Below are 26,098 nucleotides of genomic sequence, written 5' to 3'. Positions count from 1 at the left end.
AAAATGCCACACTGATGGGGTAGGAGGTAGTAAGTTTTGTTTTATTGCAACACTAAAATCTGTTCATGCATTTGCCTTTTTTATTTGCCAGTAATGTGGTTGTCACTTCTCAGCTAGCGGGTGGCGGGCAGGCAACGTTGCTTTCACCTGGAATCAATCGTTTCCCCTTTTCTATTGGAATGAAAATCCTAGTTACAAGGGACCACACAACCAGAGCATTTCCCATGGCCATTTATGACTGCCGATAAGTATAAAGCAGCTCTATTACAGTAATCTCGTGTCAGTGCCCTTTGCAATTCAGATTAGTCCTGATAATCACCTTGACCTTTCATCACCTAACCAGTATAATCCCAACTCTGCCCCGTGTTAGAGTTAGCAGGGCAGTAAAGGTCTCTGCCCTGGACTGAGGTGCTCCCACGTCTCCATGCCTGCTGGAAAATCACTGCAGGGTTCTCACCTTCCCTAGCTCAGGTTTGATAAGTTATCTGGAAAAAACAGACGGCATTATTATGTTCAGTACACGTGGAAGATAACTTTTCTCCCCCAGTGGTTTTAATAAAAACTATTAACTTACATTAAGTACATGTTGGAGTAATTGTCAGATTTTGATGCTTTCTCTGCACAATAGATCTGCCTTTGCCGTGACATGTAGCTCAGGTGCAGGTGGTCCTTACAGTCCTCGAGGGTTCTCTTTCAGATGAACTAAAACCTCATGCTACTCCGTTTACCGTCTTTAGTCATGACCAAACTACCCAATCAGAGCCACTTATATGGTGCTACTTGGGATGGCACCAAGAGGAAGAAATTCTAGAGGGGCACCTAACATTGTTTCAAATTTCACATGGAAGTGTTATTATTAAACCTGCTGTTTACAAGATTCTTAAAGTTTTAGTTCACCGGGGCATGGTGGCAATTTGTCTCACTTCTTTAAACTTGATGCTGAGTTTTATCATAGTACTGATGTCAGATGATGTTTGAAAAGACCTCCTTAAGAGATTTGTCTATTTTTATTTTTAAATATTTTAAATGTGTGATGTTTCTGCTCAGACCTCATGTTTGTTATATTACATAGAGTCTGTTCTTTAACAGTGGCATTTAATCTGATTGTGGATTACTGTTTCTGATCATTTGACTTTTTACTTTCTAAAATATAGCAGGCTTTAGAAGAACAATTTAGTAAAAGATCTATTGCGTCAGTTCTAACACTTTTTTGTGTGCTTGAGAAATGAAGGCTTTTAGGGGAGCAAAGGTAGGCCATCTCTCAGTCTTTTCTCCCATTATTTTCTAATATAACTGGATGTTCTACATTCTGTGCCTCCTCTTCTGCTCCTGTTTCTGGGTCTTTGACCAAAGTGATACCAGCAGCTAAGCCCAGGATTTTGAGGCACATGGACCAGAGAGTCCACCAAACTCTGGCCTCTGCCCACAATAAGATATCAACCATTTGAATTGAGGTTCCTAATGAAACCCAACAACCAGTGGGTCCAGGCTGCCTGTCACTTGAGCCAGTTAAGCAGAGACAGGGTTGAATCATGTCTGAGTATTTATTCCAACACTGCCGGCAGTATGGGAGAGCAGCAGGTCATCCATGAAGATCTGCTCTACACCCTCCACCCCCATAAGCCAGCGGCTTATATTGGGCAGAAGGACAAAGATTACAAGGGGAATAGGAATTACCGGCTTGGGGGAGGAGGAATTACAGGCATGGGGAGTAGGCAAGGTATAATGGTTACAGGTTATAGGCAGTGTGGGCTGGGGGTCTCAAAGGGCTAGTGCCTCCAGGACCAGATTGTTTCCCCTACATAGTTGTTCATCTTCCCATGATGATAGGCAGTTCTCAGAAAAGGAGGATGGACTGCATTCCCAGGTTAACTCCCATGTCCCGGGGCGTACAAGTCTCAGTGAGGTCAGAATGTGCTTTCTCTAATCAGAACAGAACAATCATGGTTAACAGAGAATGATTAATATTTCTTATAACTATAGCTAGCCCCCTCCATTCTATTTCTGTCTCTAATACTAATACAGTTTGAAAATTGTGTTAACTAATATATTAAGATATTTTGGATATACAGATAGTCTCTGATTTCAGGAAATTTCATCACAGTAACATCGTTAATGATTAATATTAAATTTTTCTTTAAATATGCCATAGTGATGATAAACACTGATAAATTAGTAAACAGTCTTCCTTGGTGGTTTTTGAAATGTAAGATGGCTCTTATTATTAATGTATTATTGATGTTTCACAGACTGGGTGATGATGAACCATCTTTGGTTAATAACTACTTTTGATAGCCAGCTCTTTAAAAAACAAAAATACTGATTTTTCAGAATTCAAGCTTTTCAGTGTCTGGCCAAGACAAAATTCCACCTCAAAATTAAACAGAACCAAGATGAACTGTAGACCCTAAAAAGGCATTTTTAGAGATTTACATGGCTAGGAGCAGCTTTTAGACTGTGAGGATTTGCTTATTTCTGTCTTTTTTCAACAAGCATTGGTAGGCAATTGTGAAATGCTATGAGCTGAAGAATAAGAAGGAATGAGTGGACAAAGTATAAAGTGCAGCTTGAAGGGTCAAATAAGATATAAACTAAGAGGAATTATTTGACTTTGTGACTCAACAAGAGCAGTTGAGAGCAGGGAGGGGCGCAGAAGCAGTATGGAGTGAGTAGGAAGTGAGTTGAAGTATGATGACTAGGTTAGAACATAGAGCCTGTTTTCCCCACACTTCTGACAAGTCTGACTTTTGAGAGAAGAGAATGAAAATGTGACTACTACAGAGGTAGATGGAAATGAAGGCAGGGTTATTTTGGTTGGTTGGTTGAAGATAGAAAATATTTAAAAGTATTTCAATGTTGATGCTAAAGACTAAGGAAGAGAGTTTGAAGGTATATAAGAGTTAGGTTTCTGAGACCACCCTAGGGCAATCTGACTGTGGATGAGGGAGGCATGAGTCCCCATTAATTAATTGGGTGTGGAAGACCATGCAGCAGGAATGTTTCTAAGCTGCATTGCTTTCTATTCAGAAAAAAATTGGGAATTTGCCTTGTAATTAAAATCACAAGCTATTTTCTTTTAAACAAAAGTGATGGCTTACTTTCTAAGTACTTTTGCAATCTTCTTGATTTGCCATTTAAGGTTATTATGCCTCTCAATTATCTCTTAGGGGTTATAAAAAGTAACAAATTTTGAAGGCACTTTACAAAATGAAAGAATTATAAAATGCCAAGTACTTTGTGTAATCATCTTACCCTCTTAATTTTTGGTGCATTTTGCTCCCAAATCAATGTGGATCTTATGAACCACATATGTTTTTCTGTTTTCTATGGCTTTTTGCTTTCTCATTTTTATTTCCTTCTTTTCTGATGTTTGCCTATTCAGATATAGTAATTACTTGAATTATTTATTCTAGATAATGCAGAAATAACATGAAAACAAATGATCTAGGATAAGTAATATTTTCTTTTGCTTTATCATGAAAATTCTGATTTTTATTTTCTGTATAACAGAGGATAAAGATTATAGACAGGCTAATTTAGTGTACATTCAATCATTTGGGACATCTTAGATTTTGAGGAAATTGTGCTACTTACGGAAGTTACTGAATCATTCTAAACCTCATTCATCTTATCTGTAAAGTAAGAATAATACCTATTTATAGAATTATCTGTCTCATTTCACAGAATTACTATGAGGCCCATTTGATACAATGTATATAAGCATGCTTTGTAAATGGTGAAGTATTTTATAATATGATTTGGAAAATAGCAGACATCAGGCTCAAGGCTATTTCATGGAAAGTAAGTGCTTCAAAGAATTAAATTTTAAATAGCTAAGTACTGACTAGATCTTTTCATTTAAGTAATTTCACCCATGGATTATAAACACATTCAGAGGTATCTTTCTTTGAATCATTATAATGGCTTACTTTTGGGGGTGTCAAATTTACACCTACCTTAGCCCAGCACTGCTAGTGGTGATTCCTTCCTTGACTAAAACCGGTTTTGAAATATACTATGCTATTTTTTATTTTTTTTTAAGGAAAGCAGGTATCTGCTCTTAAAAGGCAGAAAATCTGTGATGTCAAATTGACCACCAGAGGGTGCTCGATAGACAGTGACCCAGCCCTCTCTTAGAGGCAGTGATCTCTTGCCCTTCTGAGAGGAGTTGAGGAGCCACTAATTCTATTGGTGGAGCTCAGTGGCCTCATGTTTTCTCAGTTCCGAATACCCTTGGTCTGATAGTGGCCCATCTCCTTCCTTCTCAGGGACCAGTCATCAGCTGGAGGCTGTTCCCCTCCTTTATAAACCTTAGACTCCTGAAACCAATAAAGCGTTTCCCTTCACCCCCTGCCCTTTTCGGAAGTCTGCCCATTCCAAAGTCACTTTGGTTACAGTTCAGTGTATCTAGGAGGATTAACTTTATTTCATCCTATTGCTTTCACTTTTGCTTCTGTCCCTCAAGTTTTCTTTAAGTTAATTTCTTAATGGGATTTAAGGAGCTTTATAAAATAGTTACCAATTATTCAATGTTTGGTCACTCTACAAAGTTAAAAACCCACCACTTCTTAAGAATCAATAAGTAGTATGTTTGTTTTTTTTAAACATAACAAATTGATTATTTTATTTGAAAAGTCACTTTTCACTCCAATAACTCTTTTATTCCTAATTATCTTTTTTCTCACATGTATCTTTTGAAACAAAATTCATCCCCAAATAAGAGTGTTTTTTATTGTGAACATAAAATTATAATATTTTACTTATAAACTCAAGATGTTATTTTTTTAATATATTTTTTATTAAGATATTACATATGTGTCCTTGTCCCCACGTTACCCTCTACCCCCCCCCTCATGCCCTCACCCCCCCCCCCCCCCCCCGTTGTCCGTGTCCATTGGTTAGGCCTATATGCTTGCATGTAAGTCCTTTGGTTGATCTTTCCCCCTTACCCCCACCCTCCCCTACCTTCCCTCCAAGGCCCGACAGTCCAATCAATGCCTCTCCGTCTCTGGATCAGTCCTTGTTCATCAGTTTATGTTGTTCATTATATTCCACAAATGAGTGAGATCATGTGGTATTTATCCGCTCTCCAGTTCCATCCATGCTGTGGCAAATGGTAAGAGTTCCTTTTTCTTCTTCCTCTTCTTAAAGAATACCTTTCAGCATTTCATATAATGCTGGTTTGGTGGTGATGAACTCCTTTAGCTTTTTCTTATCCGTGAAGCTCTTTATCTGACCTTCCATTCTGAATGATAGCTTTGCTGGATAAAGTAATCTTGGTTGCAGGTTCTTGCTATTCATCACTTTGAATATTTCTTGCCACTCTCTTCTGGCCTGCATGGTTTCTGTTGAGAAATCAGCTGACAGTCGGATGGGTACTCCCTTGTAGGTAACTGACTGTCTTTCTCTTGCTGCTTTTAAGATTCTCTTTGTCTTTTGCTCTTGGCATTTTAATTATGATGTGTCTTGGTGTGGTCCTCTTTGGATTCCTTTTGTTTGGGGTTCTCTGCGCTTCCTGGACTTGTAAGTCTATTTCTTTGACCAGGTAGGAGAAGTTTTCTGTCATTATTTCTTCAAATAGGTTTTCAATATCTTGCCCTCTCTCTTCTTCTGGTACCCCTATAATTCTGATGTTGGTACGCTTGAAGTTGTCCCAGAGGCTCCTTACACTATCTTCATATTTTTGGAATCTCTTTTCTTTTTTCTTTTTCGGTTGGGTATTTTTTGTTTCTTTGTATTTCAAATCTTTGACTTGATTCTTGGGATCCTCTTGTCTGCTGTTGGATCTCTGTAAATTATTCTTTATTTCAGTCAGTGTATGCTTAATTTCTAGTTGGTCCTTTTTCATGTCCTCCAGGGTCTCACTATACTTATTGAGGGACTCACTAAATTTATCGGCGGTTTCCATAAAATTCTTGAAAAACCTTATAAACGTGGCCTTGAACTCTATATCCAGTCGTTTGCTTTCCTCCATTTCTGCCATTTGTGACCTGTTTCTTTGTCTCCGCATTTTGGCTGCTTCCCTGTGTTGGTAGAGTGGCTTTGTGTGCTAGGTGTCCTGTAGGGCCCAGTGGCTCAGCCTCCCCAGTTACCTGAGGTGGACACTCTTGGTGCACCCCCTTTGTGGGCTTTGTGCACAGTCTTGTTGTAGCTATGCCTTGGTTGTTGTAGGATCACTGGGAGGAATTGACCTCCAGGCCAATTGGCAGTGAGAATCGGCTGTGTCTGCAGTGGGAGAACTTCTGTACTGGAGACACCCTTCTGGGGCAAGACTTGCTTCAGTGGGGTTTTGGTGCTCACTGAGTCTGCACCCTGAGTGTGTCCCTTATGGATCTGAGGAGTTGTGATCTGGATGGTCCCCCTCTGACCACTGGGTACACTGGCTCTTGGATCTAAGGAGGTGCTAATTTAGCCTCAGCCTTCGGTTACACAGCAGGAGCCACGAAGAGGACTGCAGATTCCCCTTCCTTTTTTGGAGTTTGGAGGTGCCCTGATGAGGCTCAGCTGTGAAGCAATGCAAGCCGCTGTGGGGCCTTGGGCCTTCTCTTGGAAGTTCTGGGTCTGTCTGGCCAGGCTGCAGTTAGGTAATTATCAGGTTGCAAAGGGCCGGGGCATTCATATGCAAAAGCCTCTGCCGCAGCCTGGGTGGGGCGGGGTCTCAAGGAATCAAAGGACGGAGCAAGCAGCTATGGCGGATCCTTAGCCCTGCCCTAAGGAGTCGCGCGTCTTAGTGTCCCGGTAACGGCTGCAAGCACCTCTGAGGGAAAGCCGCCCTCAAGTTCGCCCGCTGCCAGACAGTCCAGTTTCTCCCCATATGAGTCCTGGGTCCCCAGAGACTTCCTGGAACCGGAGTTCAGAGCCGTCGGGAGCTTGTGACTCCCTCCCGATTGAAAAAGACAGCCGCATCCTCAGGTGCCAGCCCCTTTCCGCGTGCTCGAGCCCCCCGTACCTCTGCACTTTACTTCCGCAGCTCCTCTGGCTCTCAGTGTGCTTTTCTTTCCTTCTAGTTGTAGAATTTACACTCAGCCAGCCTTCCTGTAGTTCTGGATGATGTCCGTTTTGTGTTCCTAGAAGATTTTTCAATTGTTGTGGGAGGCAGCAATTTCCCGGTGTTTATCTATGCCGCCATCTTAGTTTCTCAGTAGTATGTTTTTTAATAGCACTCAGAGCAGAGATTTGCCAGAGGATGGGGAAACGCCCACTGCTGTAACCTCACAAAACCACCTAGGAAATCTGCCCTCATGAGAAGCCAGTGGAAAACACAATTTCTGTATTTGTCTTCTCTCCCTTCTTTTGGTAGCATGGCCCAGCACACCTGGCTGTCCTGACTATCCAGTGGTCTGTGAGAGGGAAGGTGATCTACTTAGCAGACCTTATAGTGTGCATGAGTGAGACGAGGCAGAGAGCACGCCTGGGAGCAGGAAGCAGGGTCCAGGCCTGGGCGATCAGAAGAGAGTGTGGGTTGGTGGCCGCAGAGCGGGGGGTGGACCTGACAGTTACAAGATCGTGCACTTTGGTTGAAAGAAGGACAGCAGGAAGGGGTTGGTTCCAATGGGTGGTCCTGACTGAAGGTAGGCTGGGTGCCATGGGAACCCAGAAATGGGCAGTGCTATAGGGACCCGCTTGCACTATGAGTCCATTTGAAGGTAATTTCTTTGTGTGCAATATTTTTCAAAATCACTTTATCCTTTGCAATATTGCACCTTTACTCTAATAAGGCAAAGGAAATTTCACTCGCAGTATTCTTGTTTAAGAATGCTTTGGAGAATTCTAGCATCTATTGGTATTAGATACTAGCCAAAGGTCTGTTAGGTCATTTACTCAGGATTGGGAGGTACATGATATTATATGTTATTACAAAATAATTTTAGGGTAATTATCAGTGGATAGCTACTCTGAATAGCAGCCTTTGCTGGTTACTTGCTAACACCATCTTATGAAAAGTTCCTCACCAGCCCATTGAATTTAACAGCCACATAGCTTTTTTGTTACTTTTCCACAGGAGGTAAACCAACAGTATGTCTTTCATTTAGTCAGTAATTAAAGATGCATTTTTCTTTTTAATCTTATTAAAATTGGATTTTTTTTTTAAGGCTTAGCTGAAATTTCATCCTGAAAAATAAAATGTAAAGGTTTACTAACAGACTACTTCATATTAATGTATATTATTAAAACCAGAGCTCAAATTCTGATCCCTACGTTTCCACTGGTGACCACAATCTCCTGGCTTCCCAGTAGATGCAAAGTGAGATTAGCCCCTCTGTCACGGGCCCAGTCCCAGCTCGCTGCCTCTGTTCCATGCCCACACTGGCAGCAAACCCACTCAGAAAGCAGGTGTTGGGCTCAGGGGAAGGCCAAGCCAAAAGTCTTAGTGCCCCTGAGAGAGGGAGCAGCGTGTCCAGCTCAGCACTAAAAAATTCTGGGAACATTTGGGAATACGCTCATTTTACAAGGTAGTGTTACAGATAAAGATCATTGATGTCTTGTTCTCTATTAAATTAGTTGACACCAAAACCAATTTTTAAAAATTTAATTTGCTGCCATTCTTGGACTTTAAAAAGAGTTTTTATGGAACATTCATTTACCATAGTCATCTAATTGTGACATAGAAGATTTCGGCTTCTCCCCAAAGAGCTCTGTAGACAGGAGACTTCTGTAGATAGAGCCGAGGCCTGCAGGGCAACGAAGGACCTGGTGTAGGCCCAGCGTGCTAGGCGAGAGGAGACGAGGGGACTTCTCCCCTTCCTTGGTCCTGGTGGCCTGGAGAGTGTGCAGAACCACCTCTGCCATCTCTGTGGCTCTGACATTGGAGGTCAGACATCATAAGGCTGCCAGCAGGGCTTCCAGGCCAGAGAGACAGTACCCCACCCACACTCTGCCGCTCTCCAGGAGGGCGGGCCCGGATAGTACCAGCCACCATTTCAGAAAACCCCCGCACACACCCCTTCTGTGTACAACCGCCAGTATCAGCCAACCCAGAACCAGACCAGGGAGACATCCCCCCACTGACAGGTAGCCCTTTACACCAGAAGACCCCTGTCTCCTTCCCAGCTCCCAACACAGAGGAGTGGACCTTGAAAAGAGAGGGAAAAGGTGCTGGCTACATCGTTATCCCTTCCCACTGCAGGACTCTCGGTGTCTGTGCGGGACGAGAGCTGTATTTAATATGAGGTTGAAGTTTTTCATTGGTCTGGACTTCTAAAAGTGATGAGAAATCAGGGAGATTGGCCCCAGATTCCTTCAGGGACATGTCATGGAAATTTGGCATAGCACAGCTGAAAAAGTGTGATTGGAAAAAAAAATGAAACTATTTTAAGTTCATTAATAGTTGCACAGAGATTTGACTGCCCAATAAGCTAGCTACAGATTATTTGGAGGACTTGTTTTTAGTGTTTATGATCTTCCATAACTAATCATATACAGTAAGTCTTCACTTTAGTTCACCAATAGCGAAGCTACATAATAAGATTTAAGTTCCTACAGCATAATTCTTGTCATAAAAACATCACCAAACTTCTAAATAAAGACCCAAAACACTTCTAATATTAAACATTGAAATTAATGTTGCTACATACATTTAAGAAAGATTAATAAGCCCTAGCCGGTTTGGATGGGTGGATAGAGTGTCAGCCTGCAGACCAAAAGGTCCCAGATTCTATTCCCGTCAAGGGCACATACCTTGGTTGCAGGTGCCTCCCCAGCCCCAGCCATGGTCAGGGCTCATGCAGAAGGCAATCAATGAATGTGTTTCTCTCACATGAATGTTTCTATCTTTCCCTGTCTCTTCCACTCTCCCTAAAAATCAATAGAAAAATATCCTTGAGTGAGAATCAACCAAAAAAAGAAAAGAAAGATTAATAAATTGATTAATAAAAACAAGTAAGAGAATTCTTTTCCAGCTTGCTTATTCCACTTCAGGGTCATGGGCGGCTAGAATCTATTCCTGTAGCTCAGGGCGCGGTGGCGGGGCACCAACCTGGGACAAGACACCCTTCCAGCCCAGGGCCACTCACAAACACACCCAACCCACTCACTCGGACCGCAACAGTGTGGGCACACGTGCACATCTTTGGGATGTGGGGGGAAACTGGAGTCCCCGGAGAAAACCCACAGACATGGGGAGAACCTTCAAACTCCACACAGACAGTGGCCGTGGCCAGGAATCCATTTTTTTCTCCTCATCAATATTATAACAAATGACATTGAATGAAATGTTACTCAAGGACCTGCTGTAGTTAATTGTAAAGAAATGAAGTTTGTAAAGCTAATCACTGAATTTGGTCATCTCTCGATCATGGCCTTATCAAAAATATTCAAACAAAGTGTTCATCAGAGTCACTGAGATAAGACATCAGTCAAAACTAATAGAACTTCTCCATCGCCCCTTAATTCAGCTGGAAAGATTTAATTACTAGTTGGTTTCAGGTTTCTCAGATTTTGATGTTCTGGGCTTAGCATTTTAGAGCTGTTTATAATGTAGTAGTGCTATGCATGAATTGACTTTTTCCTGATAGTTCTAGCAGGCAAAACTGCTTACTAGAAACTGAAAAGCATAAAAGGGGGATAAGTGTTCAACTGCCATTGAGGAATGCAATGAAAATGTCACCATTCCTTTTTTACATGGTGGCTAGAGTCTCCAGGACAAGGTAACTGCGGTAATGCATCGGCTTGTAGCCCATCTGCTGGCCTAGGCCCAACAGCAGGCCAGTGTGGGGCAGTCCGCTGGACACAGCAAAGTCTCGCCTGTATGCCAAGGGGACATGTCTTGGGTTTGTCACGGCTTGTCTCTTTTTATTGGCATCTATTTCAAAGCACTATGTAGAAATGTGTTTATTTTGCTCGAGAGCTGATTAAATAGAAAAATACTTAATAAACATAGATACTTATTTCATGAGGCCAGTTATAGCTAAAACGTTAATATCTTATAAGTAAAATACTTTGGTAGGTACAACCTGGGAGGAAGGGTGGGATTCTTTTTCTTTTCTGTTGCTTTTTTTTCTTTTATAGGAGAGATTAAGCATATTTAGATTTGATGGAGAGTTTGAGAGAAGAGAGGAAAGAATGATGGAATAAAGTACGTGAGTAGATAGGAAGTAGTAGGATTTCAAGGCAAAGAAAGAAATACTATACTTGAGCAGGGAAGTGACAACTGAGGAATTGAAATGAGAGAAGGGAGAGCGAAAAGAAAGGGTAACTGAGCAGTGACCTGGGTTGTTCAAGATGAAGGCCTTTTTCGGCACTGCCTGGGCCAGCTCCTGGAAGGAGGACGGCCTCTGCGGTTGTTTTGTGTACCTGAGGACGTTAGCTATGCCGTGCCAGTTTGAGAAGCTATGTTTATCCTGATTTAGGCAAACACCTGCTTTTGCTCTTGGAGAAGAGGGCTGGTGTCCGAGTAGCTGAGGAAAGGCACACACGTGTTGCATGCCTGTGTGGCTAACCCACAGCAAAAACCCTGGACGCCGAAGCTGGGTCAGCGGCCCTGCTTGTTAGCGCTTCGCATGTGTTATCACACATCCTTGCTGTAGAACTGAGTGTCCCTGTGCGACTCCATCATGGTGGGAGTGTTTAAAACAGGGTTTCCCTGTTTTTAATCTATTAAAAGAAAATGTTAAAAACTTTTATGTGATAATTGGATTTTGAAATGCTTTTGTACTTCTTGGGAGACCTAAGAAACAGCTCCCAGTGGGCTCCAATCCAAACTCATGTTAGTGGAACTGAGGTTGTCTGTGAGGGCCTGCCCAGACACCTCCAGCTGTGTGGCCAAGGCTAGGTCGCTTGGTCTCTCTGAGTGTCCTCACCTATAAAGTGGGGTTGGTTGCCGGGAGCTGGTCCATCCTTGCTGTTTCAAGGGACCTGGCATATATGGCATACTGTTCTTAATATGTTTGCTCACCTTCTAGGCACTATGTGTTTTTACCAAGGTCACCTCTCTGAGAAAGGTTGTTTCCCCAGGTAGGGATTTTCCCCTGAAGTTAGGGAGGGAATAAAACCTCTTAACTAAGTGCCAGGTGGGTAATTAATCACTTTAACTACGAACAATCATGCTTAAGCTACATAATCTTTACTCCCTGGAATGGAGATAAGAAACGCCCTAACCTTTGTAATAGAGATTGATAGGATTGAATCAACTGGTATAAATACAGATGTAATAAGACAGCAAGACACAGATGTAAGGAGACAGAGAGAGAGACAGAACCTAGGCACAGAATCTACACAGAACGTTCTCTAGAGACAGAAGAACTTTGCTGGAGAGAACATGGCAAAAGATCTTGGACTGAACCTGACTACAGAAATTGGCAAGAGAACCTGACTAGAACCTGGTGACTGAACCTGGCTGGAGAACCTGGACAGAACCTGGCTGGAGAACCTAGCAAGGGAACATGGCTACAGAACCTGGCTAGAGAACCTGGAGAACCTGGCTGGAGATCCAGACCAGAACTTTGCTGGAGATCCTGGCTAGGCTGCTGATCAACTGAACGCTGTCTCCGTGCCATTCCTTCTTCGCCGACTCCGTCCACACCTTTGGGGACCCCTGGACCCGCTGGGGTTGGACCCCAGCAGTTGGTAATGTCTGCCCCATAAGGTTTCATGATGCTAGGATCCTGTGAGAAAGCACAGGACCTAGGACAGTGTGTGACACAGTGTAAATGATCCATTGTTAGTACTTTCCGTTTCTCTTCCATTAATAGCTACAAGAAATGCTTTTCTCCCTTTTCTTTGGGAATGCAAGTAGAATCTAAATGTCTTAAATTTACTGTAGATGCTCTAAGGTTAAACAACCAAAATAGATGCTTTGTGGCAGTTTCCAGTTATAATCCCAAAATAGTTACAGTAATTCAGTCAGAAGATAGGGCCACTCAGCTCAGAACAGATCTATATGGAATCCTCTATCCAGATAGGGAAATAGTGTCTATTTTGGGAGGAAGGCTGTGCCAGTAGACAACATTAACACCACTTGTAAGAGCACATTTTATAAGGAGTGCAGCCTTTATTATATAACTAGAGGCCCGGTGCATGAAAATTCATGCACTGGAGGAGGGGTCCCTCAGCCCTGCCTACCCCCTCTCACAGTCCGGGAGCCCTCAGGGGATCAGGGGAAGGCGACACCTCATCACATCTCTGCTGCTGCCACTGCCGGCAGCACTAGCCTTGGCCAGGCCTGGTTACCTGAACCTCAGGAGGCCCTGGGTGGCTGGGCAGCTGCCACCCAAGGCTTCCCTGCACCTCGGGCTGGCCCTGGGCAGCTGGGAGTACTGAGGGGACTGGGGAACTCCGGCCAGCCCCCAGGCAGGGCTGAGGGACTGGGTTCCGCCATCTTGTGGCTGTGGGCACTGCCGTCTTTGAAGGCGGGGCAGTCAATTAGCATATTCCCTCCTTATTGGCTGTGGGCTCTGCCACCTTTGAGGATGGGACAGTCAATTAGCGTATTTCCTCCTTATTGGCTGTGGGCGCTGCCATCTTTGTGACAGCCTAAGGGTCAATTAGCATATTCCCTCTTTATTAGATAGGATATAAGTATCAGAAATTGCCACCCTTTTGTAAGTACATGCTGTAAGTGTATGTGTCAGGTTCTCTTAAGCAGGCGTCATGGGAGGTTCGCCGACTTGAGAGCTCCTCAGTGCATTCTTCTCAGTGCAGAAGTGAAATCAGGAAATGCCTTCACATATTGATGTTATATTTATTTTCTTACTTTACTGCCTACTATTCCTGCTGCTCAGTCTTTTTGGCAGAAGGCCCCTTACCTGTTTATATACATCTAAACTAATCAGCGGACCTGGATGGAATTTTGCTAGTACTTTGTTGCATTTCCCACTCTCATTGTTAGTAAAATGAGCGTGGCGGCCTCCATGGACGGTACTTTGTAAAACCAAACCAGATTCTGTTCAGCCCAGTGAAAAAAGAGCTAAATCGGAATACTAGAGGAAAAAGAAGTATGTCGCTCCAGGCCACATACAACTTGAAACAGTCTGAGGCATGCACTGGTAAATTTTACAAAGTGCTATAGGCAGTTCAGCATCAAAATTGCCATAGAAAATTATTGTTGTTAGCCATTCTGTTGATACTTCATATTGTTGGAATTGCTAGCAGATGGGAAAATAGATGAGTCAGGGTACAGTATTAGCAATCCACATTTTTTTAATCATAGGCCACTAATAAGGTCTGTAGCATCTGTGAGGTTTATTTAAACAGTTGCTAAGAAGAGTTTGTTTTCCCAGTAAACACAGCAAACCTTGTACGGGATTTCCTTGATTGACTATTTGACTAACTATGTTAACGTTAACATCTAAGACCATTTGCTACATTGTGGTGGTGTCTCATTTATTTTGACAGACTGATTATACTAGGTCTTGAAATGTTGTCACATTTATGCATTTAATAACTGTTTGTGCTATTTTTGAGATTACAACTTTTTAAAATTTCCCTCATATAATTAGGACTATTTTTGACAAAAGAAAATAATATAAAAATCTAAGTGCTTTACCCTAGAGCTCTTAAAATGAAATGATTTGAGAAAGTGGTTCCTTATCATTTGCTGTGATAGTTTAGGTTTTATAATGGGTAGGATACAGAAAGCCCTGGTTTTACTGACAGCTCTTCCTGATCAGTAATAAGCAGCCTTTCAATATTCACAAAGTTCAGAAATAATTCTACTTATTAAAAGTTTAAATTGTCAGAATTATCAGTGGTTTGATTTAATCTTATTTCACATCTTAACTTTTTATGTCATTGAATTAGTTGTGTTGCTTTTTTATGCAAGAGCCAGTAAGTTATTAACATGCATATCTTTTACTTGGATTTTTAAGGGATATTGAGAAATATAATATTTTAGGTATTGATTTGTAATTTTACTTTCTGGATGAAGTGTGATAATCCAGGGCTATCATTAACAAAATGAGCTGTTTATTCAAGCTGTTAGTCATAATAATCCAAAGCCAACTTTCAAGCAAAATATTGACTTCTATTGAAAGTACTCCTGACTCTTTCATTTAACTTATGAACATCTAATTATTATGCCATCTAATTTTTATTGTTAAGAAGTTCTTCCTGTCACTGCATGTCAGCTCATTTATTAATCAAGTTGCGTGTCCCTAGTGTTTGTTAAGATTGTTTCACAAATTTTTTCACAATATTAGGCCATTGTTCATTGTGCAAGTTCTATTTTGTCATTAAATTTAGTACAAAATTGTATTAAATAAAATTAGCCTAAAACATAAAATCCTTTTCCAGATGAGTTATTCATTTTTGTACATTTGTTCATTTACAGTAAAAACCACAAGGTGTGAATGCTCTAATACCTTCTCTTCACTGACTCGATTTACCGAATTCTAAGCTCTCACATTTATTTTGGAATCAGACACCTGGCTTAGAGCTGTGGTAATACAGCTGCGTTGTGTTCCATGTATTGTAGGAAGATGGCTTCCTAAGTAGCAATAAGAAATGTAAGTCAAGTTGTTCCACGCACATACCAACTTGAAGCAGCCTCCCTCCACTTTGATGAAGGTGCTCAGGAAACCTGATATTAGTCAAGGAAACTTTCTCACAACAATATGGATATTTATTCAGGAAGCTCAACATTTCCTTCTATCCTTATTAGCCCGCGAAATTATTATAATTTGAATTAGCATTTTAGAAGGGCGGTGGTGGCTTATGTGATATTATAGGGCAGTGGTGGCGAACCTATGACACGGGTGTCAGAGGTGACACGCGAACTCATTTTTTTGGTTGATTTTTCTTTGTTAAATGGCATTTAAATATATAAAATAAATATCTAAAATATAAGTGTTTTACTGTGGTTGCAAATATCAAAAAATTTCTATATGTGACACGGCACCAGAGTTAAGTTAGGGTTTTTCAAAATGCTGACATGCTGAGCTCAAAAGGTTCGCCATCACTGTTATAGGGCCAGTTTATCATTATGATTCTCCATAAAATTTTATCTGGTCCATGAGTCCTTTTACTACTAAAGTATATTGAGCAGTGCTGTTTTCCAAGAGATCAAAAAGCTGCTTCTGCCACCTTTCCCTCCCCAATCCATTTCCAGGCTGTCGGAGGCTCGATGGCTACAGAAACAAAGTGGTAAGTATATGTTTTTAAGGTTTAACCAGGAGTCAAAACTCAGACCCACCTTATAAAGAGTGAAAAATGCTGCCAGTTAACCTCACTTTTTCTTCTTTTTCTTTTTTATCTAGTTAACACCACAATTTAGAGTTATTTTGAGATCTGATATTTCTGTTTCATTAACAAAAGCCTCTGACCACAAATGCTAAGGTTTGGGGATTATTTTCTGTTGAATGCCGTAGACAGATCATGAGATCAGGGAGAAAACCTTTTCCAGGAAATCTTACCGATATACAGGGCTTCAGTTTTATCCTAAATGCTGGTGATGTCTTTAGCTTGAATCTCTCCCCTGAGCTCCAAACGCCCAAATTATAATCCATAACTGACATATCCACCTTGAAGCGTTGCTTCTCTCTCAAAGCAGCAGGACTAAAATCAATTTCATTAACTACACTATCTACCCCATCACCCAGCCTTGAAGCAGGGGTCATTTTTAGCCCTTCCTTCTTTCCGAACCTTCATGATCAGTCAACAAAAGCCCTATCGGTTCTGCATTCAGTCTCTCAAACGCCTCTCTTCTCCATCTTCCACTCTCCTGCCTCGGCCTCCATTCTCACTGGACTGTAAATTCTAACCTGCTGATGGGTCTTCCTTCCTCCATTTCCCCAGGGCAATCTCTTTTCTACACCTGCCATTGGAGATATTTTTCTAAAGCTCATTCATGTATGATCATGTCACCATTTGTGCTCAGAATTATAACGTTTCTTTTCTGTTGACAGAAAGTTTGCAGCAACATGCCTAAGCCCCACAGCAATCTGCCCCCTCCCTTCCTGCCTCGTCCTCTGGCCCTATGGATCCCTCACACATCCAAGGATGCCAGGCATTTGTGTGCCTTCTGCTGTTTCTCATCTCAGCTTACTCATTCTTCAGCAAACGAGCTGTTCCTGGGCCTGTCTTGCCAGCTAGATTGCAAGCCCCCTGTGGGAGGCAGAGTGATTTATTCATCTCTGAATTGGTGGTTCTTGGTCCATAGAAAATACCAATAAATACTTGATAAACGAGTCACCTGAAGGTCTCTGGCAGTCCAGCTGAAAACAGCTATAAATGTAGTTTATGTGGACGTTGGATTTCCTGTAGCCTCAACCTTACACAGCCATGAATTTGAAGTCAGATTATGAAAACAACATCAACAAAAACACTAGCTTTAGCACTAAAGCCATGCTCTAACTTTCCTAAACAGGTTCCGGGTTTCACTCAGAATCTGTTTGTTCTTATTTAATTTAATGCCTTATACGATTATTTAATCAGTTTTCTGGGTCCCAATAGATTAATGAATTTGAAGTAGAGAGAGGGTACAAGCCTAATGATGGCCATGAAAGGGAGCTGATAGGTTTCCCCCAAATGAAGATAAAAAGCCAAAAAGGAAAGAGAGCATGATTACCTGGCACAGGTCAGTAATCGATAGTAATAATCATCCTCAAGGAAAGGGTGTCTTAGGTCCTGTGTCCTCTGCCTTAGAAGGCAACATATTCCATTAAATGCTTTATAAAGACTTTCTGTTCAAAAGTTTTATCACTTAAAGAACTAAGATTTAGGTACTTCATGAATTTACATACGTGGAACACCCAATTCCCTACCAATTCTCCAACATCAAAGACCTGTTTTTTTTGCAAAGTTCACATATTAAAAATATGTCTGTTAGAGGAGGAAGTTTTTTCTTATAAGTAGCTTCTTTCCCTGAAGTCAGTTTATTATTGTAATATTTTTATAAACTGTTGGCAGTTTGCCCCTCTAAAGGTAGTATAAGATATTTACAAGAATATCTTAATGCAAAAAATTGTTAAGTAAAGATAATTGTTTACTTTGTCTGATGCCATTTCTCCTAATCTTAGAGTAACCCATTCCTTTGAGTCATTTATTCTGTATTCCTACTTATCTACCAACCTTCTTGTCATGATGTTTAGTAATATAGTTGAGTAGTTTCTAGTTGTGTGTGTACAATCTCTAAAGTTTAAATATTTTGTAGAATATCGGTATTAGAGACATGAGACTCGTGTATAAAAATTGATAATAAAATAATACATGACTCTAGAAGAGGGGTGGGCAAACTTTTTGACTCGAGGGCCACAATGGGTTCTTAAACTGGACCGGAGGGCCGGAACAAAAGCATGGATGGAGTGTTTGTGTGAACTAATATAAATTCAAAGTAAACATCATTACATAAAAGGGTACGGTCTTTTTCTTTTTTTAGTTTTATTCATTTCAAACGGGCTGGATCCGGCCCGCGGGCCGTAGTTTGCCCACGGCTGCTCTAGAATCATACTAAATTGTATAATGTGGTTGTGCTGTATAAAATATAAATGTTGTATAGAAATTCACAATGGGCTGAAATCGAAATAGAGGCGAAGTAGAATGGGATCTGTGTAGGCAGCACCCTGGCATGTCTCTCTCAGGGGAACGTGGCTGTGTGTGGTCATTCCTGGCCCTTCACCTCACTGTCACCTGTGTATGCAAGTTTCAAGGTTCCTGTTGGCTTATTCTTTATCCCCACAGGATAAAGTATAAGTACTGACCATAACAGATGCATGACTAATACTTGTATCAAAATTAATGAAAGCATGTAATATCATGCATTATGTGAAACATATATAATAGTATAACACAATAAGCTCCGTTGTTTGGGTGATAGATGACTAAAAGGTAACGGCCTCTTTTGCACATACCAGAACTTCGCACACACCAGAGCCAGGAGACCACTTCAGTCTCCATCCTGGAGCTTCCTTCTGCACACTGCCATTCCTGCGTATTTGGAACTCCTCTTTTGAATTTACTTCAGAGCCTGTAACTCATTCTTTTCAGCATCTCCAGTGGTGAAGACTCTTTTTCACCAGAGAATGGATTTTATTTTTGGAACGAAGAGTCCCTTAGTGCCAGGCATAGAGTGTACAGTGGAGGATCAAGCAGGAAGATGCTGTTTGGGGATAAAATTGACATGTGACTGTAAAATCATGAGAGTGTTGTCTGGCTTGGCTCATAAAATAACCAAAGATAGTGATCTTCTTAAAACAAAAAATAATCTGTGAGTTTCATCATTTTAAGGCCAAGTCTGGGTTACTCTCATCGTTTTCCTGCTCCGGAGTTGATCCAGGCTCCCAGAAGTGCAGTCCCTGCAGTGCCTGGCTCTCAGGGCCCCACCCACCCAGGTTCTCTGATGCCCGTAGTCCTTAGTCCTTCTCAACATGACAGGGCCCCTGCTCACTCTTGTTCAGGGACCAGCACAGTCCCTGCTCCCTAAAGAGAACCTTCTCTCCATTGAATTTATAGCGAGACTCTTTTCTCTTTGTTGGGAATCTAAGAATCAGATGATCCTGGCTGCTGTGGCTCAGTTGGTTGGGTATCCTCCCATGCACTGAAAGGTTGCTGGTTCCATTCCTGGCCAGGGCACATGCCCAGGCTCAATCCCCAGTTGGGGCATGCAGGAGGCAGCCGATGGCAGTTTCGCTCTCACGCCAATGTTTCTCCCCCTCTCCCTTCCTCTTTCTCTGCAAATTAATTTTTGAAATATTTTTTAAAAAGAGTTTTCCTAGTAGATACTACCCAAGTATCCCTTTAAAAATATAAATTAAATAAGAATTATAGTTGCTCTCCCCAGGAAAATACACACGTGAACATGCAGATTTTGCACATGAGAAGTTGATTCCTGGACTTGAGTTAAGAACCTTTCACTGTAATTTGTACCACACACAATAGGGTTTAATTTTATAGGATCTTGCATCAATCCCTAAATGTTTATAGTTGCTAATCATCCCCTTCCCTTCCAACTAATTTGTAAGTTTCCTAAGGCAAGGAAATAGTTTGGAACTCATTTGCTTTCCCTATAGTATTAGAACCTACCAGGATGTTGAGTATGTAATAGCATTCTGTAAATCATTATGGTTGAACAGATTTTTTAAACCACCTGCCTGCCACCATTGCTTTAAGAGTCAGTTTCTTAAAAAAAAAAAAAAGGTTTACATTTTTTTAAATGTTAATAAAATAAAAGCAAAAGTGTTCAGTTATTTATCTCAGAGCATTTCATAACCCCTGAGACAACACCCCCAAAAGATGTGCTTAGGAGATAATCTTTTACTGTTTTGATGTATAAAGTTTAGGATGCCACAGATCCTGATATAGAACACATTTTATCCACAATACACATGTGACGTAAGACCTCTCCTACTGCTCCACAGGAAACCAGCAAAGCATGTGCTAGTGTTGTCCCCAGAGGCCATCGTGATCAAACTAAACCATTACAGTCAAACTACATCATTTAGTCCAGCAACTTTTCAACCGGTGGGCCACAAGCATTTTTAAAACATGCAATACCTATGTAGTCAGGGGCACTGACCTCTTTTCCGTTAGATTGTCAAATAAAAAAAAGACCACCGCCAACACAACAATAGCCGTTCAGTGTGAATGAATCAAAATTATACCTATTTTTAAAATCAGATTAGCAAAAAGTATATTTTTTGGTGTGCTGAAGAATTTTAGTAATTAGTTTATATGTGACATGAGATGAAAAAGGTTGAACATCACTAATTTAGTCAAATATTATTATTGTAACTATAACATATACAATGAAAATCTGACAGGCACCTCATTTTCAAATTGGCCCATGTCAGAACTTACATGATACTTACCATGTTGGGGATATTTCTTTTTTTATTTTTATTGGTTTTAGAAAGGGGGAGAGGGAGAAGAGAGAGAAACATCAATTTGTTGTTCCACTTATTCATGTTCATTGGTTGATTCTTGTGTGTGCCCTGATCAGGGATCAAACCCGCAGTCTTGGCATACCTCAGCTGGGTAACCAACTGAGCTACCCAGGAAGGGCAGATTTTGGATCTTTTGAATCATAAATTAAAAATCCTATTTTATAAAAATGCTTGGGATAAAATTATCAATAATTTTTTTAATTAACTTTCAGAGTGCTTAAAATTTAAGCATTTTGGTAAAATGCAGGATAGACAGTTAATTTAACTTGTATTCCATTTGGTCACAATCTTGCATCAATCCCTAAATGGGTGGTGTCTGCAAGTGTTCATGATCGTCTTTGCACTCCATACTGGCCAGGGTGTGAGCCATTAGAGTGCATTTATATGGAGCATGACCTGAAAGTCTATTTGTTGGTAGTGGTGGATTTGTCTTTCTGCCTTTTTAAAAACAGATATATTTACCAGGTTATTTTTCTCATTTGCTCTTTTTTAAAAACAGTGTTTTTTTATTATTCTGTTGCAAATTCCTTGAGGTTCTTGCAAGATGTGGCTCCTTGATTCTTCATGGAAGGAATTCCTGTTGTGGTTATTGACCCGTATTTCAAAGATAATGTAAAGAGTTTGCTGAGATAGTTATGCTAAAACTCATTAGATTTTAATATATTCTAGTAGACAATCTTACTATAGTCATATCTTCATTGTTTCCTATGTCCAGTTAAAAAACCTGAGTTTAGAAGAACTGCAGACGCGGTTGAAAGCCCTGGACCCCATGATGGAGCGGGAAATCGAAGAGCTCCGCCAGAGATACACCGCGAAACGGCAGCCCATTCTGGACGCCATGGATGCGAAGAAAAGAAGGCAGCAAAACTTCTGAGTCTAGTTTCTTCTCTGTTTGTTTCTATAACTATTCTGGAGACCAAGAAACCACTAAGAATTGAAGGAATAGTATGATTTCTTTATAATTCCTAAGACCTGTGCTCTACAACTAGGCAATGGTCAAAAACTGATGAGTTACCTACCCAGGTAACGTTCCAAAAGGCACAGTTTACAACTGTACCCATCCTGTTTTCATTTTTAAACGATGAAAACAGCAGACATGTAGTTTCTCTGTATCTGTCAGCTGCATACCAGCACTAAAACTGTTATACAATGAAGGCTGGGTTTAGAGACCTTGAAAATCCAAAGCTATTGTTTAATTATACAGCACTGAAGGGCTTTATGTTACTGCATTCTTTATTCTTATCTAGTAGCCTATTTATTATATCCCCTTAGGTAAACTTATTTATTTATGGCATTTCACTTTTTTTTTTTTTTTTTTAGGGACAAGATCAGGATAGCTTTGGTGAAGGTAGGGAAGTATTAATAGATAATAATATTCAACCAAATTATACTCTAAGCAGGGAGCTATGGGGTACATTCCTTGATTTCCAGGATAGTTTTCCAATAGAAGCAAAGCAATAATAACAATAGTACCTAAATGGGCCAGGCATTTTTTATACTGAAGCAATAATTCCATTTTTACCTCCTGAAATTTTTAACTTTTTAATTCTTAATATTTGGTACAAATAGAAATATATATATTTAGGTCAGACAGAGTTATAATGTTTAAAACCAAAGAAATCAATGGAATCCTTGCACAGAAAAAGTGCGATAAATATTTTAAATCCTTAAGACAAATGTAATTTCTTAATATTGTTGTATGTGTCATGTGTAGGTCTGATAACTGAACTGTGTCAAACTGTAATAAGCTCATCAAATTTATTTCTGTGAAAATACGCTCAATTGTCACAGGACCTTTTTGTTGATTTCATTTATTTCCTGGGAATTGGTAAACATCATGTGCCTGATGATACAAAATAGAAAAAAAGTTTGCACTGAACTGTGCAAGCCTTGGGGAGTGAAAAAAGAAAAAACCATTAAAAAGAAACTCATTCTAAGCTGAATAAACATTTTCGTGATTGAATTGGGACCAGTCATTTCCAAAGCTACATCTAGCCATCTTGACAGGTTTTTTGTGTGTTTTTAATTACTATGTGTAAGTCATAAAGACAAATAAATTTTACTGTGACACCCAGCACATTTCATCTCTGTATGTTTTTTTCTTTTTTTAAAAATCATCACTGGGATTCTCTTTTCCAGGAAGGAAGATATATTATTAGGACAGGCAAGATTACTCGGTGATAACAACCCTGAAACTTCAGTGGTTTTAATATAACACAGGTCATTTCTCTCTTGTGCTCCATACCCATCCCAGGTTGGCCAGGCGCCCTCTCCTGTCACACCCCAGGAGCTGCTGATGGAGCACCCCCCTCTACAACCACAGCAAGGGAAGGAGCACTGACAAGTCTCCCACTAGCTCCACCCAGCAGTGAGTCATGGCCACTCCTAATTTCCTGGGAGCAGGGAAATGCAACCTTACCGTGTGCTTTTCGGGCAAGAGACGGGAAATGCTGGCAAGTTCACTAGTGACGGCCACAGAAGGTATTTCACCCCTGAAAAGCGCCTACTCTTTTTAGGAATGGCATTTGCACTCTAGGTAATGCCTTGGAGTAATATTGCTCTCTATCGAGTTCTTACAGATAGTAAATTATATGTATAATTGGATATAAATTATAAGATTTTAAAATAGTGGTATTGAAAATTTTATAAAGGTTCATAAGAATGAAACTGAATTTATAAATATGCTTCAGCTACATCTTTATGGAATCTGTTTAGGACAGTCAGATTTAGTCAATCAACTCAAATACCATATCTTTTTTTCCCTTTTTAATTGATAATATCTTGCCTAATTTGATGGAATCAAATGACTAATTTGCTATCACCAAAGTAAAACCACCTACATGAACTGACAAGAAACCTATGAAGATGATTTCTCCCAAGTTTACTAAATTAGAAAATGTATGCAAGGAGACTTAACTTGGGGTGGTAAACACACAATACAGTGCACAGATGATGTGGAATTGTGCACCTGAAACCCAATGATTTTGTTAATCGGTGTCACCCCAATAAAAAAAAAGAAAATTTATGCAAATTAACTCAATAAGGCCTGTTAACCACTCTTACTAACTCAGTCTCAATAAAAGTCCTCCTGTTAATAGTAAATATAAATGTTACAATCACACTAAGATTTTTGTGTAAATAGACTTTATTTCCTGTTGTTATATTTATGTGTGTTTTTTTTTAAATACGCATACATTTTAGCAAATTAAGAACAATGGGCATTGTTTAATTTTAGAGCCTTAGGAAGCTTCAGATCATTTTAGGATAGATAAACTGTTTTAAATGTTTTCCTGTCTTCTCACCTTCTATCCCCCACCAATCAGAAAAAAATGGAATTTAACATTAAGTTTTGAGGAGCCGAAACCCTCAAGTGTAGGTAAGCCTTGATTAATCATGATGTTTAGGTAAGAGAGTTTTCAATTAATTTTAATGAGTTTAAGAAGCAGCCTCTTCAAGAAGGGAGAACTCAGAGGAGCCACAGATGCAGCCCAGAGCTTACTGCGGGGCTCAGTGGGGAGGGGAAAAATCGGGCTGTGGCTGGCACTCCCTTTGCCGGAAAGAGCATTCCTGCAGAAGTGGGCAGTACAAGCTGCTGCTGAGCCTAGTGAGCTGGGCAGGGACAAAGCACAGGGGCACAGCCACAGTTGTCTGGCAATTGACATTCCTGACAGAAACAAAGCCACGGAGCCTGGTGCCTTCCTTGGTCTCCCAGAGCTCCCCTTCCTTTGTGTCGGGTTGCAGAGCACATCGTCTGCAAACCTGAGAACTGGTACTAAAGAAATACTCCCAGCTCGAGGGGCTCACTCTGCAACTAATCCCAGGGCCATGGAGGTCTGCTGGTTGCCATTGCTGGGAAGGCAAAGCAACAAAGGCACCTAAATATTCCATTGACAGCTCAAGAGAGCTCATCCAAACAGAAAATCAGTAAAGAAATAGACTTAAATGACACGTTTGGCCAAATGGATATAATTGAAACACAGCCTTTCACCCCAGAGCATCAAATTTTACATTTTTCTCCAGCGCACATAGACCATTCTCAAGGATAGAATGTGGTCACAAAACTAGCCTCAACAAATTCAAGGAGGTTGAAATCATATCAAGCCTATTCTCTAACCACAATGGTTTGAAATTAGAAACAACTGCAAAAAAATAAGTTTTCAAAATACAAATATGTAGAGATTAAACCACCTACTACTAAAAAATGACTGGATCAAAGAAGAAAGAAAAGGTGAGATTAAAAGATATAGAGACAAATGAGAATGACATACCAAAACTTCTAGGATGCAGTGAAAGCAGTAATAAGAGGGAAGTCTATATCACTACAGGTCTGTCTCAAGAACCAAGAAAAATCTCAAGTAAACAACCTAACATTACATCTTAAAGAACTAGAAAAAGAAGAACAAAGCGGCCCCAAATCAGAAGAAGAAAGGAAATAATAAAAATTAGAGCAAAATTAAATGAAATAGAGAACAACAAAAAATTAATACAACAAAGAGCTGGTTCTTGGAAAAGATTATTATTGACAAACCCCTGGCTAAACTCACTAAGGAAAAAAGACGAAAGACTCGCATAAAATTAGGAATGAAAGACAAGGTACCATAGACATCATAAATACAAAAGGTCATACTAGAATGCTCTGCAAGACTGTATGGCACCAAATTCAATAACCTACAAGAAATGGATAAGTTCCTAGAAATAGATAACCTTCCTAGACTGAATCATGAATTAGAAAATCTAAATAGACTGATCAACAGTGGAAAAATTGAAACAACCATAAAAAATAAAAGTCCAGGACAAGATGGCATCATTAGTAAATTATACTGAACATTCAAAGAAGATTGGATACCTATACCAATCTTCCAAAAAATTGAAGAAGAGGCAATACTTCCTAGCACATTGTATGAGGCTAACATAACCCTGGTATCAAAACCAGGCAAGGATAACACACACAAAAAAGCAAACTGTAGACCAGTATTTCTGATGAATACAGATGCAGAAATCCTAAACAAAATACTAGGAAATCGAATACAGCAAGACATTTTTTAAAAAGCAACACATCACAATCGAGTGGAGTTTATCCAGGGGCAACATATGCAAATCGATCAGTATAGTACCCTACATTAACAAAACAAAGGATAAAAGTCAATGATCTTAACAAATGCAGAAAAAGCATTTTATAAGATACAACATCCATTTATGATTAAAACATTCAAATAGGGATGGAAGGAAAGTACCTCAACATAATAAATACCCAATTTAACAAGCACTCAGCTAATATCATACTC

The 26,098-nt window shown here is 40.3% G+C and overlaps 1 protein-coding gene across 1 annotated transcript in view; it reads left to right on the top strand.

The window, feature by feature from the left end:
* STK3 (serine/threonine kinase 3) overlaps nt 1–22,891 on the top strand; it is a 214,054-nt gene extending 191,163 nt beyond the window's left edge. The window contains exon 11 of the mRNA XM_081111112.1: nt 21,529–22,891. Within this exon, the coding sequence (XP_080967238.1) occupies nt 21,529–21,687 (159 nt within the window). The 3' untranslated portion in view covers nt 21,688–22,891. The remainder of the gene's footprint in view (nt 1–21,528) is intronic.
* The last annotated feature ends 3,207 nt before the right edge of the window (nt 22,892–26,098 follow it).

Source organism: Myotis nattereri (genome assembly GCF_964212035.1).
Source record: "Myotis nattereri genome assembly, chromosome: 17".
NCBI classification, from domain to species: domain Eukaryota; kingdom Metazoa; phylum Chordata; class Mammalia; order Chiroptera; family Vespertilionidae; genus Myotis; species Myotis nattereri.
Note: the sequence above shows the minus strand (reverse complement) of the source record. Positions and strands in the feature narration are given on the sequence as shown.